Source organism: Coenobita brevimanus, chromosome 68 (assembly GCF_032717465.1).
Source record: "Coenobita brevimanus isolate Jiangsu-jjx chromosome 68, ASM3271746v2, whole genome shotgun sequence".
Classification (NCBI taxonomy): Eukaryota; Metazoa; Arthropoda; class Malacostraca; order Decapoda; family Coenobitidae; genus Coenobita; species Coenobita brevimanus.
The window spans coordinates 5,989,735-6,003,907 of record NC_137021.1 but is presented as its reverse complement, the minus strand read 5'-3'; the positions used below and the strand labels follow the sequence as shown (position 1 = coordinate 6,003,907).

Here is a 14,173-nt window from a genome sequence, read left to right as displayed (position 1 = left end):
CGGGGGACAGGGCGACGTGGAGGCGATTTGTTTGTGGCCACCCCAAACGGGATTGAGGCGTCTGGCAATAGTCTTCATCTCCCATGTGTTAACATATAAGGATGCACAAAATGTTTACAGCAAGAAGAAAGTAAGCCCCAGTGTGAGGTGTTTCAGCCATGACCCTTCCCCTTTATCCTGGCCTGTTAATGATAATGAAATCAATAAAATAAATAAGTAAAAAAAATAGAATTTTGTTGGTAAGCATTCATAGTTTAATGTAAATAATATTATTGTGAAACTGTGTTCATTTCACTGTATATATAGGGACAAATAAAAGATAAGCACTGGTACAGTAGCTGTGTGTGGAAGACCTCAAACACAGAGAATAGCTGGTTGATGTGTATTATGAAAGTAATTAAAGTTACCCTCTCTGCTGTTTTCAGATGTTATGTGTAGTGTGATTTTGTCATTCTGTTTTATGGTGAATATAAAATGCCTGTATACATTATTCAGACACAGACATCTTCATTGCATTTTTTCCATGTAGTGAATTATCACAATGTTCAACTGTTGTTGATATATAGTGTTTATATTTTGAATGTTCCAGGTGGTGATGCAGAGCCAGAGCAGAGACCCCCGTGGACTGCTCAACTGCCTTCCCAACCTAACTAAAAGCCCAGATGTGTTGATTACCTTGCTGGAGGCTGCACAGCGCTTTGATCTCACTATCATCAAACACTCCTCACTCATTGACAATGAACAGAGGAAAATATTTTTGAAGGTAAGAATGACCTTTGTCATCATATCGTTGTTTGAATGTTTTATCATGATAAGAGCATGCATCATGAGTTTTGATCATACATCTTGAATTCTTTGTATCATAGTCTGCTGTATGGTGCTGTTATTACAAACTTATTCAAGTGTAGAGTATGAACCCTATTGATTTTCATAGTTAAGATACTGTAGTGCAGTAGCTTCAGTTATGCTTTAAGTCATTTGTCTCCAGATTACTCTACATATTTGTAACAAAGATCTGTTAAGAGGTGCCATATGTACTGGCATCTGCCATTGTGATGTTGGGAAGGGAAGGAAAGAAGTAAAGGGTTTCCACTCTGCTTTAGAAATGCCCATTTTGGCCCTTTTGTGTTTCTCTCTCTCTCTCTCTCTCACTCTCTCTCTCTCTCTCTTTGTCTGTCTATCTGTCTATCTGTCTATTTATACTGTATATCACTATCATCATCATCATCAAATCCATTACTGCCCCATCAGGACCATAGGGCCTGGAGTGAGGTTATTCAGTCCCGAAAAGTGAGGGTGACCAGTCTCACTTATCCCTGAGTTCTGGGGTGCAGCCAGGATTTTGTTATGGGAGGGAAAGGGCCTAAATTTTGGTTGTCATTATTCTTGAGATAAAGGTGCATGGAAAGGACTATAATAGTATTTAGATTACTGTAAGAAAAAATGTATCCAGTGTTAAATAGTAAGGAAAGCAACCCACGAAATAATCATTAATACCTGAATAAGGAAATAAGAATATAAGTAAATGACTAACTTACTACCTCCGATTCAGGTTATTCAGTTAGAAATGAGGGGAGGCATAGCCCCCCTCTTTGGCTACACCCAGGCGAGAGTGGCACTGTGTGGACAGTAAACCCAAACCATCCCTTGATTGTAAACCTTTGAAGGTTCCATCTGACTGGAGCACCTTAACCCACTGAGCTACCAGGCATCAGTTGGTTATAAGGCTGCTGTGACCATGTCACCCTATTGTCTGTCATTAGGCTGCTTTCCCTCCAGTATGCACTACCTGCATTTATGTACCTCACCACCCCCCATCCTTAGTCTCCTGTCCCTCTCTTCTGCATCAACTCACTGATATGCAATTTCCCTGTCAATCTCATTCTTCATTCTCTTCCCATGGCTAAGCCATCTGAGGGTACATCTCGTCTCACCATACTGTACAATGCAGCCATATCAGCATGTCAGGGCCGTGCACAGGATTTTTAAAAGGGGGTTTTGGAAAAAAAAAAAAAATTAATATAGTTTATTCACTTCATTCATTCATTCATTCAATTCCTGTGTTGCCTCATGAGGAGCGTAGGAGCCCAGAGCTAGGCAAGTTGGTCCTTACATTTAAGATGAGAGTGACCAGCCTCACTCATCCTTGAGTGGCATTGGATGAGTAATAAACCCCAACCATCCCTTGGATGTAAACTTGCACAGGCTTAATCCAATTGGAGCGCCTTAATTACCCACTACACTAAGTAATGTGGTACGGTAAACTTAGGTACTGTAACTGACCAAACTACTGAAAGGGTACAAACTCAGGGTAATTTACATAATGAAGTCAACAGAACCCTGGAAGTGAAACAAATAATTCAGTTATTTACTTTTTTTTTTTTTTTTTTACATGTTCGACTCTGGGCAAAGGCTTCAGGGCCTATTTCTCGGGGGCAGTGACCTATTCCAAGGCCCAGTAGTCCTCCTACACCTCCACATGTCACCAAAAAACATAGGAAAAACAAGAGAAGACACTTCTTTGCTTGCTGATTTCTGACCATAAACTAACTCACGTTATACAGAAGTACTATTTATATACTCATATGAAACATTCAAGAAATTTCCACTATGTTCTACAAACTTACATTTTTTCAATAGCCTTCCATGACTTTCCATTTACTCTTTTCAGTAACAAAATATTCTAAGACCTTCGTGAAACTTCTTAATTCATTCTTTCTTATATTTTGTAGAACTTTTAAACTTTTTTCTATTATTTTTCTATCTTGTAAAATTCTTAACAGGATTTGATTGATTTCATGAGTTGCATTTTAGTGTTATTTTTATTCAAATTTTTCATTCTTTCCAAATGGGCTGTTAAACCTACCCCCATGTGCAAGGCCTTGCAACATGCTCCTGAACTTCCCTTTCTGCTCGTCTTTCCTGTAACTCAATATGCTCTTCTTATATCATTTATTTTCTCTTCTCACTTTTCAGTTGTCATCTCAGTAACATCCAAGCTTCACTTCCTTACATTACTGTGATCATAATACTGATGTGCAGTGACTTTGCATCCATGCATACCTCCCAGTTCCATATCACCCCGTTTTAATGTATCTGGAGCCCTTTTTCCCATACTGTACCCATTCCCACACTTCAACTTGTAACCTCCCGTCCATGCTCATTACACTACTTACATACTTGAAGGCACTCACATGCTCCATTTTCTGGTCATTCAACTTCACTATGTATTCCATGACTCCATTCTGTAAAAAAAAGCATGACTCTTTGCTACATTTTCATAACCGTTGTATGTAAAGCATTTAGCTAATCCATCCATGATCATTGATTCTTGACTCTTTATTAGGTATTATGGATATCAAAATTTAAATTTTCAGAATAAAGTTATGTCTAGATTCTGTGACCCAGTTTTTGCAACTTATGGGAAAGGAACCCAAAGGCTGTGCCATTGAAGAAGCTATTTTGCAGTAAGAAGAGAGTGAGGTGGCTTATGTGACCATGGTTCATATCATCATTATCATCATTTGAACTCTATTACCCACCTAAGGAGCAAGGTGAGGAAGAGTCCACAAAGCTAAGAAAGAAAAAGCCTGAGGGAGAAAGAACTATCAGCAGTATATCCAGTGAAATGAGCCACACACTCATGCACAAATGACTCAAGCTTCTGAAATTATGGCTTTACATGCCACTGAAGTCCCTAGTATCATGGCAGTGCTGTAGGACTTAAACATCAACACATTGGGGGTTATTACCTGCCTGATTCATGCTTCACTGAACATAAAAGATAAATGTCATTTTTAAACTAACATAATAATAGTAAGCCTATCCAGAGCTTGCTAAGTGGGTATATGTAATGTTTTCTGCAGGTGGGACAGTCTCCACTACCACTGAAGCACTTGGTTCGTGTCTTTTTGCGTCAGGACTTGGGTAACAAGATCCCAACAAGAATTGATGAGTTGGAACTTCCTTCAATCATGAAGAAGTACCTGCTGTATGAAATTAGTTAATATGTACAGGTCTATCCTTGTGCAGAGTAAAATTAAGGCTGTAGTTAGTAAGGTATTTCATCAAAAGTTATCATGACAGAGTTCTTTGTAAACACGAAACATACACACTGTATTATGTAGCATTTTATATACTGAACCCTTTATTCACTCTGCTCTAGTAGTGCAATGTTTATCACACTGTAATATTTTTGCCATCATTCTGGATGTAAGCAGTGACAGTGGAGGAAATAATTAGCAAGTAAATTAGTTGGTGGTAGATACGAGTGTTGTCATATTACACTGATATAATGTCATTCTCTGTCGTCAGTCACTTCAGTACTGTACTTAAACACGCTTTGTCTCCCATTGACACTGACAGCACTGATTTCCTTTACTATTAAATCACATTTTCTCTCATAGCCAACTGTGGATACATAAGGGAATGTATATGTTCTCAGTTCCATATTAGTTTATTGAATGGCATCAATGGAAAAACCAGTTTCAGTATGTCCTGTGTACCTATTTATGCATTTCATTAAAATAGTTCATGTGTTTCCCATTCACTGTTAAGTTTGGGAATTTTGGAGCAGATACAGACCTTGTTTTTAATTTTAGATACTGTTGTTTGTGATATTTAAGATTTATTAATGATCTTTAATAATGTAGTATGTCATCAGGTAATTTGGATTGGATACAAGTGTGATAATTTATTTATTTTTTTTCCCAAATAGAACATACAGGCATTTCTGATGCCAGAATACTAACAATATTTACTGTTATTTATCGAGAACTGAAACCAAGAGTTTCTTGTCAAGTTATCGCTGATGTATACTACATTGTCTACTGTGATTAGTCATGTAAATAATTTGTACAGAATTGGTAAATGTTTTGATATTTGTAATGTTAATATTGTACAATATAGGATATAAATTTGTTCCATTATGGGTGAGGTGACAGCAGTTTATTCAGATATGTACAGGCATATGTCTTAATTGTCAGTTTTTCTCAGCCACCAAACAGTCAAAAGAAAGTTTCACTTTTCATTTTTTTTCCCCTCCAACAACTTGGAAGGAACTTGTAACACTATCAGATGGTGTCTGTTCATGAGAAAATATGCTACTGTATTTTGGCAGTCTATATTGTAAATCAGATGTTGGTATTCAAGTATTGTAGAAGCAAAACTCAGAATTTTTATTTATAAAGGGATGTAGTTTTACATGATCAGTGATATATAACATAAATTGAGGATGCTTTATGTGCTTTTCTGTTTCACGTTTAACAGTCTCCCTGGCAATTTAAAATTTAGAATATTTGCTGTGCAGTACTCAAAAGGAAAGGTACCATGTTTGTCTTATATATAAAATGCTGTTTCCAAATGATGGTGTTCAAAGCAAGATCATTAAATACAAATTACCTCTGCTGAACATTTTTGAAAATTGTCACCACCCATTGAACTTAGTGGGAATGAACTGAAAAGGAATTTTTTACATATCAGTGTAATGTATGTATATATATGAGTTTTGTATTAGTAGTTTGGTAAATATTTTTGTATGTATGCATATATATATTGTATACAACTATTTTATACTTTTTTTATTTTGAGTACAGTATACTGTAGAAGTAAGGAAATTGCCATATACAGTATGAAGATGATTAATAGGAGGAAAAATTTGTTTTACAATTTGTCATGAGTAGCTCATTATATTAACTGCAGTCAAGTAGAAAAGCTGTTAGTAGTTGTAGATTTTTTTAAAAGGTCAATTATCATTGAAACATAGTATGTACAAGACAGTCTCCATTATCAGTGTCTTAGATGTTCACATTAAGTAACTATTGACTTACTAGCTGAAAATTGAGCAACCTACATGTAATGTATGCCATACACAAATACTTGTTTTTTTTTTCCCCCCCCCACATCAAAACATTAAGCTTTGCAGAACTTGTTTCGATTAGCCAAGTATGCATACTGTAATGTAAGCTGTATTACAAGTGAATTAATTTTGTATTATGTGATGGATGATTTTTCTGGCAGTAAAAGCAAATTTGTGTTGGAAGATGTGTTTTTTTTTTTCTCTCTCCAGTGTTCACAGACTCTTAATCTTTGGAACAGACATTAGACGATAGTGAATACTTTCTTGTATGTACAGTAGAGTTATTAGTATCAAGTCTTGAATACTTCCCTCCAGTACCAAATGAAGTTGCAGTGTACAGAAAGGTTTACCTTCATATAACATGGGTTCAGTCTACATGCATTTTGTAATGTATTACATCAATCTAATGGCAGTCCACCATTGGTGTGCTGTGGAAGTTATTGTTAGTTACACTTTGCCACAGGTATTACAGCAGTGTTAGAGGTGATAAGTTCTGTGCCAGTTTATGATAGTGAGATTTTCTCGTGTGTTTAACTTACCAGAATATGCTTATTGGAGATAGTGTGCTCTTTTGTTTCTTTCATACAGTATATTGCGTTCCTGTACTATTATGACTTTATCAGGCAGAAAAGTGAAGCAAAAAATATTAATGGTAATATGACTATGATATTGTGAATAGTGATAGGTACGAGTATGTTGAGTATCAAGCACAGGTACAGAATGATTCAAGTTCTCACGTTGTTATACTTCTCCATTCTAGTTAGAATGTTATCCTCATGTTATTGATTGGTTCACCATATAGGTACTTGTTAGTTTATTTAATGAACATGAGCAAAAGACAGTTGTTTCCATGTATAAGTGTGGTACATGATTAATGACATATATCGATTCTTGTCATTGCAGAATATGAATGTGTAACACCTTGTAACAACTATCATAACAATTCTTAGGAGCCCAATTTTGCTCTTGAATAAATTATATGACCTTGGGTTACTGAATTTATATCCTCAGAAATGAAAAAAAAAAAGTAAATAAAACTTATTTGACTTGGGAAATTCTTTTCCTATACAGGTACAAACACTGAATAACTCATTCTGGAAATATATGACAGATACTGGATGTAGTTCTCTTCAAAGTGTCATAACCATCTGATCCAAACTGCCATGTTCACATGAAATTGGGAATTCTAGAACAAGGCAGTTCAATCTTTAGAGACTTTAAATACAGGAGAGAGAAGCACTTACATTGTATACTAAGTGCTATGCCTGGTTGTTTGTAGTACAAGTGGTAGGTGGTGATGTTTCCACATCCCATATCATCATCGTCATCATCATCATCATTGTTATCCTGCCCCCTTCCCCCTTTTCTATTCCTCAGATAAGGTAAGGTAGGGTCCAGAAAACAAGGAAAATTAAAAAAAATACAGTACAGGGAGAAGTAATCAACACCATGGCCAGTGAAATGAGTCACACACATATTCACCCCACCTCTCAGGTGAACTTTCTCTCCATCATTCCCTATAGCTTTTTCACAAGTACTCTAATCTTCCCTTTTAATACATCTAATACATTCCCTCCCTTTATACATCTTAATTTCCTTCAGTCCCACTTTCTCAGTTTCATCCATAAACAGACTTCACATTCTCTTCCTACCATACTCCTTTTCATTACTTTGTTAAACATCTGCTCTTGTGTACATATCTTTCCCCTTTTCATTGTTATTTGTTACCCTCCCATTTTTATTCAGTACATCTTCCTTCCCTCATTTCCTGTATTTATTTCTTTCCTTAATCACAGTCCTTCCAATATCCCTTCCATATAGCCAGTTGTTGAACACGAATTTGAGGATAAATTTGAATTAAGGGGCTTAAATAACATTTTGCTGCATGTGGAAAGTCAGTGAAGATACCAAAACCACATCCATTTGCATTTCCAGCCTGTATCACCCCTTGCGGGATTGTGGCGTTCTGGCTGTAGATAGAGATGTTGTGAAAGGTTTACGTCATATTGTTACTAATCATCCAATTCTGTTAATCTTTCTTTAAGGGTTAATTTAGCTTAAGCTGATGTGTGTTACCCAGGAATCGCTACACACTCCAATTATTTGTACTGTAATGACCTGAGGTGACATGCACAAGATTAGTCACCTTGACCTCAAGGTGAAGGATTAAAGCTACAGCCACCAAACTTGGTGGACTTACAGACTGTGATGACCTAAGTTGACATGCACAAGATCAGTCACCTTGACCTCAAGGTGAAGGTTTAAAGCTAGAGCCACCAAACTTGGTGGACTTACTGACTGTGATGACCTAAGGTGACATGCACAAGATCAGTCACCTTGACCTCAAGGTGAAGGATTAAAGCTAGAGCCACCAAGTGTGGTAGACTTATAGACTGTGATTACTTAAGGTGACATGCACAAGATCAGTCACCTTGACCTCAAGGTGAAGGATTAAAGCTAGAGCCACCAAACTTCATGGACTAGACTGTAATGACCTAAGGTGACATGCACATGATCAATAAGCTTGACCTGAAGGTCCCTTTATAGCTCGGCTTCTAGTTGGCAATTGCTGGGACAAGGTTATATTGTGCAAAATTGTACTTGCACACTTTGATGACATTCTAGTTATTTTATTTCATGTGGTTGTAGTAGCAGAGGCAGTGGTAGTAGTAGTAGTAGGAACAATAGTAGTAGTGATAGTAGCAGCAAAATTATTCACATTTTTCCTTACCTTTCGTCCCATCTTCCTCAGGTACACATGGTCGTGGCGAAGTTGTTTGAAAATATCAATTTGTTTGAAGACGGAAGCGCGGAGGTGTGCAAGATGTGTGCAGTGTGTGTGCATAAGGCGTACTCCGGCCGTGGTATTGCAAGCACGATGGTCAAGGTGAGAGATAGATAGTGATAGATAGATAGATGGATGGATGGATAGATAGATGGATAGATAGATAATGTGTACATACCATATATATATATATATATATATATATATATACGTACATAGGTAAATTGATGGATTGATAGATAGGTAGATAGATAGATGGGTAGGTCTGTGGATGGATATGTAGATAGATAGATGGATAAGTAGATTGATAGGTAAGTGGATGGATGGATAGATGATAGATAGATGGATAGATAGAGATAGATAAGTAGGTAGGTAGGTAGGTAGATGGATAGGTGGAACGATGGATAGATAGACAGATGGATGAAGAGATAGATAAATACACCAGTATGAAAATTATACTCCTAAAACAGATAAATAGATAATAGAGACAGATAGATAAATAGATAGACTAAGTAATGAGGGAGAGTATATAATAGACAAAAATCCATCATGTAAACGAGTTTGTCATTGTAGGCTGCATTTCCAACTGGTACAGGAGGTTAGTTAACATCTCGTAGGCGATTTATTTTAGCTTATTAGACCTTAGCAATATCTTGTGTGGCACTTATGTTGGTTTTTAAGTTTGCATTAGTAGTAGTGGTAGTAGTAATGGTGGTGGTAGTAGTTGTAATAGTAGTAGTGGTTGTAGCCATTAACTCAGCTCCTCTCAGTAAGGTGCAAATCAGGATAAATCACACAAGAGAAGGCGTTAGGGATTAATTCACCCCCTGTCCACAGAAAGCGTTGAAACTGGGAAAACAAAATGGATGCCGTCTTGCCTGCGTGGATATAACGAACAGTTTGTCCGGCAAAATATACAGTCGGTTGGAATTTGAAATTCTGAATACTTTAGATCTTACTATCTATCTATCTATCTATAGCCCGACGCCCTAATCCCGCAAAGGGTGGCCACAGACAAAACGCCTCCAAGTCGCTTTGTCACCCACCATTTGACTACCCTCCCCCCAACTCACCCCTCCCCTCCCTCATATACCTCTCAACTCCATCCCTCCACCTCATCCTCGGTCTACCTCTCCCTCTCCCTCCCTCCACCTCACCTGCATACACCCTCTTAGTCAGTCTTTCATTCTCCATTCTCTTCACATGTCCAAACCACCTCAGTGTATTTCTCCTAATCTTCTCAACCACATCCACATCCACCCCACAGCGTTCCTTCACTTCTTCATTCGTCAACCTGTCCCTCCACGTCACTCCACATGCTCCTCTCAGGTAACTCATTTCCACTGCTCTCACTCTTGACTTGTTCCCCTCTTGCAAGGTCCATGCCTCGCTTCCATACGTCAGGGTAGGGATCACAATACTATCATGCAGTGACTTCTTAACTTCCATACTCACCTCCCTATTTCTCATCACTGCTTTCAGTGGATCTTACAGTGGTCAATATTACGACCGTTGACGTATCCTGCATCTCGGGAGAGGTTGTGATGAAGGTGATGGTGGAGAGGATACAGTAGACGCCATTAGAAGCTCCTTAACACCTCATCCTTAGCGATTTATTTTTATGGGATCTTACAATTACGGTCAATTTTACGACCGTAGACGTATCCTGCATCCCGAGAGAGGCTGTGATGAAGGCGATGGTGAAGAGGATACAGTAGACGCCATTAGAAGCTCCCTAACACCTCATCCTTAGCGATTAATTTTTATGGGATCTTACAACGGTGAATTTTACGACTGTTGACGTATTCTGCATCCCGGGAGACGCTGTGATGAAAGCGATGGTGATGAGGCTACAGTAGACGCCAATAGAATCTCCCTAACACCTCTTCCCTAGCGATTTTCATTATTATTATTATTATTATTATTATTATTTTTATTATTATTATTTGCGGCTGGCTAGAACCGTTTTCTGTTAACATGTACTGTTAATATGTACTGTATGTAATGTGTAATGCTATGTTGTTATGAAATAAAAAAGAAAAAATGCTACCACTACTACTACCACTACCACTATTACTGTTACTGCTGCTACTCCACCACCACCACCACCACCACCATCACTGTAACTACCACAACTATTACTACTATTACTACTACTACTACTACTACTACTACTACTACTACTACTACTACCACCACCACCACCACAACTACTACTACTACCACCACCATAACAACTACTACTACTGCTCAAAAATCGATAGTTATTTCATACATCTTTCACCTCCTTTTATGGCTAATGGTCATTCTGGATTATAATTTTGACTGGTAACCAAGGAGACTCCTCATACCTCCCAAATTTCCTATGTCTAGGTCTACTTCTCACCAGTTCTGCGCTAAAACCTACTGTACTGTCCTTATTAAACAGTATCTGTCTATGTCTATCTATCTATGTCTGTCTGTCCATCTATCTATCAGTCTTTATCTGTGTCTGTCTCTGTCTATGTCTATTAATCTATCTGTCTATCTATCTATTGCCAGACACCTTAATCCCATAAGGGATGGCCACAAACAAATCGCCTCCATGTCGCCCTATCCTCTGCCATTTCACTGCCCTCCCCCAGCTAACACCCCTCTTTCATATAACTCTCCATTCCATCCCTCCATCTCATCCTCGGCCTCCGTCTTCTCCCCTCTACCTCACTCACATTCTTTTCGTTAAGCCCTGTCCACACGAGCGGGCAATGCCCGCGGGCACAAGCGATCAGTTTGCCTGTTGACGCAAGCGGTGAGCCTGTCAACAGGACGGGCAATTTACGCATTTGCCCGCGGGCACAAGCGGTGAGCCCGTCAACAGGCAAACTGCTCGCTTGTGCCCGCGGGCATTGCCCGCTCGTGTGGACGGGGCTTTAGTCTCACACCTTTCCACTCCATCCCTCCATCTCATCGTCAGCCCCCCTCTTCCTCCCCCCTCCCACCTCACACTCACTCTCCTCGTTAGTCTCACACCCTCTCCACTCCATCCATCTCATCCTCGGCCTCCCTCTTTTTCCCCCCTCCATCTCACTCACACACTCTCCTCGTTAGTTTTATACCTCTCCACTCCTCAACCTCGGCCTCCCTCTCCCCACCTTACTCATCACTCTCCTTGTTAGTCTCACCTCTCCACTCTCTCCATCTCATCCTTGGCGCCCCCCTCCTTCTCTACATCTCACTCACAGTCTCCTCGTTAGTCTCATATACCTCTCCATTCCATTCCTCCATCACATCCTCCCCCTCCCCCTCCTCCCCTCAACCTCGTTCACTCTCCTCGTTAGTCTCACCTCTCCACTCCATCCCTCCATCTCACCTCTCCACTCCATCCCTCCATCTCATCCTCTGTCTCCACCTCACTCACACTCCTCGTTAGTCCCTCGCATACCTTCACTCCATCCCTCCATCGTTAGTCTAATGTCTCTCCACTCCCTCCATCTCATCCTTGGCCTCCCTATCCCCACCTCACTCACTCTCCTAGTTAGTCTCACCTCTCCATCCATCTCATCCTCGGCCTCCCTCTCTTTCTCCCCACCTCACTCACACTCGTTAGTCTCACTTCTCCACTCCAACTATCTCCTTATCCTCTAGCCCCCTCTCCCCACCCCACACTCAATCTCCTCGTTAGTCTTTCACCTCTCCATCCATGTCATCCTCGGCCTTTGTCTCCCCACCTAACTCACACTTCCGTTAGAGTCTCCTCTCCCCTCCAACACTCTCATCCTCTCTCTCTCCATCTCCCCACCTCACACTTACTCCCCTCGTTAGTCTCTCGCTCCATCTTCCGCAGTACTACATATTGCATTATTTTTACTTATCTATTTCCTAGTTCCTGTTTCACGTTATAGGTCCATTTTCTGATTGTTGTGTACATGTTTATAATAGTAATGGTAATAGTAATAATGGTAATCCATCCATCCTTCATCCAATTCTGTATTGTCCCACGAGGAGCGTAGGAGGCCGGGGCTAGGCAAGTTTTTGCCGACATTTGAGTGACCAGCCTCACTCATTCCAGAGTGGGAATACGTGAGCAATAAACCCCAACCATCCCTTGGATATAAACTTTCACCGGCTCAGTCCGACTGGAGCGCTTTGATTACCCACTAAGCCACCAGGCGCCATAATTTGGCGTTATAGTTACCACCCAGCGTGGTAAGCGGTTTCCTGGTGTACAGGAAACCATTTGGCTTGTCTTTCAGGGGAGAGACACCCATAGGCAGAAGGAAGATGGAAGAATGGAAAAAAAAAAAGTAAAGTCACCCAAAAGGCAGAAGGGAAGAGAATGAAGCAAAGACAGACAAGAGGGGGTCTGGTCTTCCATAGGCATAAGGGAGAAGAAAGAATGAAGGAAAGATAGGAGGGGGAGGGTAAAGCCACCCCTAGGCAGAAGAGGAAAGGATTATGAAAATAAAATATAGTGTAAATCCACCCATAGGCAGAAGGAAGAGTAAAGAATGAAGGAATTTAAAATCACCCACAAGCAGTAAGAAGAGGAAAGACTTTGGTTACTTCTTCCTCGCTAAATAGAATGATTTAGCAACAATTTATATTGTTATTTGATTTATCTAATTTATAATAACAGGTGATTCGAAATTAGGCTCAGGCTTTGGTTCCTTCTTTAAGGTTTTGTAACTCGATTTCCCACATTTAAGTATTTGCAGGTGTGTATATAGGTGAAGGTTCAAAACTAGGGTTCAGTTTTGTTTGGGTTTAAAAAAATAACTTTATAAATTATAGTTTTATAAAAAGATCCCCTACAAAGATTTAACAGACCTCTTACAAATATTTAATTTACAGTTATCAAAATAAATATACGTATCTGTGCAGGTTACAAGTGGCGGCCGGGCTTAGGAGGCAGGACGTCGGGTGTGCCCTCCCTCAGGAGGCACGGAACGACTGCCAGAGGAGGGGTAGTCCGGGTTGGGGGGGGGGGGAGCTGGGGGGTCGGCGTGCAGGGAGGCCCTCTCCTGGTGGGGCCTCAACCTGTCGTTTGGTCCTCGGGACTGGGACCAAACATGGCCAACAGGCGCCAGTGTCTGCGTCGGCACCTGGTGGAGGGTCGTCATGAAGTGGGGCTCAGAATGTCCCGCCCCAGGGTCCTGGGGGTGTCCCTGGAGGGCTAGGGGCTGCAGTCTCCATTAGGGTAGACTGCCATCAGGAGCTGTCTGCGACATCCCTTCGTGGCGTCATAGTCGGGCATTGTTCAGGGGCAGCCTGCAGGGCGTGGATCCCCAGGTCCGGAAGAAGCCCTCGCCACAACTCTTTCAGCTGCAACTTCTCTGGAGGACTGCACCTGTGAGGAGAGGGAGCGAGGCGTTCCACTCGGCCACCACATTGGTAATGGGCCAAGCAAGGGACTTGCTCTGAAATGGTAGTCTCAAGGGCCATGGACAAAGGGCGTACAGTAGCAGTTCCTTTCCCCGGTGCATACAGTGGCAGTCACTGCGGTTTCACGGACCCGAGAAACGACAGTTGAAGGGCGTACAGTGGCCGTTACT

General features: G+C 40.5%; 1 protein-coding gene and 1 long non-coding RNA gene across 6 annotated transcripts in view; both read left to right on the top strand.

Annotated features, from left to right (window-relative positions):
- LOC145405848 (ankyrin repeat domain-containing protein 61-like) overlaps nt 1-6,846 on the top strand; it is a 38,084-nt gene extending 31,238 nt beyond the window's left edge. For all 4 annotated transcript variants that reach the window (XM_080277101.1, XM_080277100.1, XM_080277098.1 and 1 more), the window contains 2 exons: nt 590-763; nt 3,867-6,846. In XM_080277101.1, coding sequence (XP_080133227.1) covers nt 590-763; nt 3,867-4,007 — 315 coding nt within the window. In that variant the 3' untranslated portion in view covers nt 4,008-6,846. The remainder of the gene's footprint in view (nt 1-589; nt 764-3,866) is intronic.
- A 1,836-nt stretch (nt 6,847-8,682) lies between these two features.
- The window catches only part of LOC145405748 (uncharacterized), a 39,177-nt gene continuing 33,686 nt past the window's right edge, over nt 8,683-14,173 (top strand). For both annotated transcript variants that reach the window (XR_013898447.1, XR_013898446.1), the window contains exon 1: nt 8,683-8,744. This is a non-coding gene — a long non-coding RNA (uncharacterized LOC145405748). The remainder of the gene's footprint in view (nt 8,745-14,173) is intronic.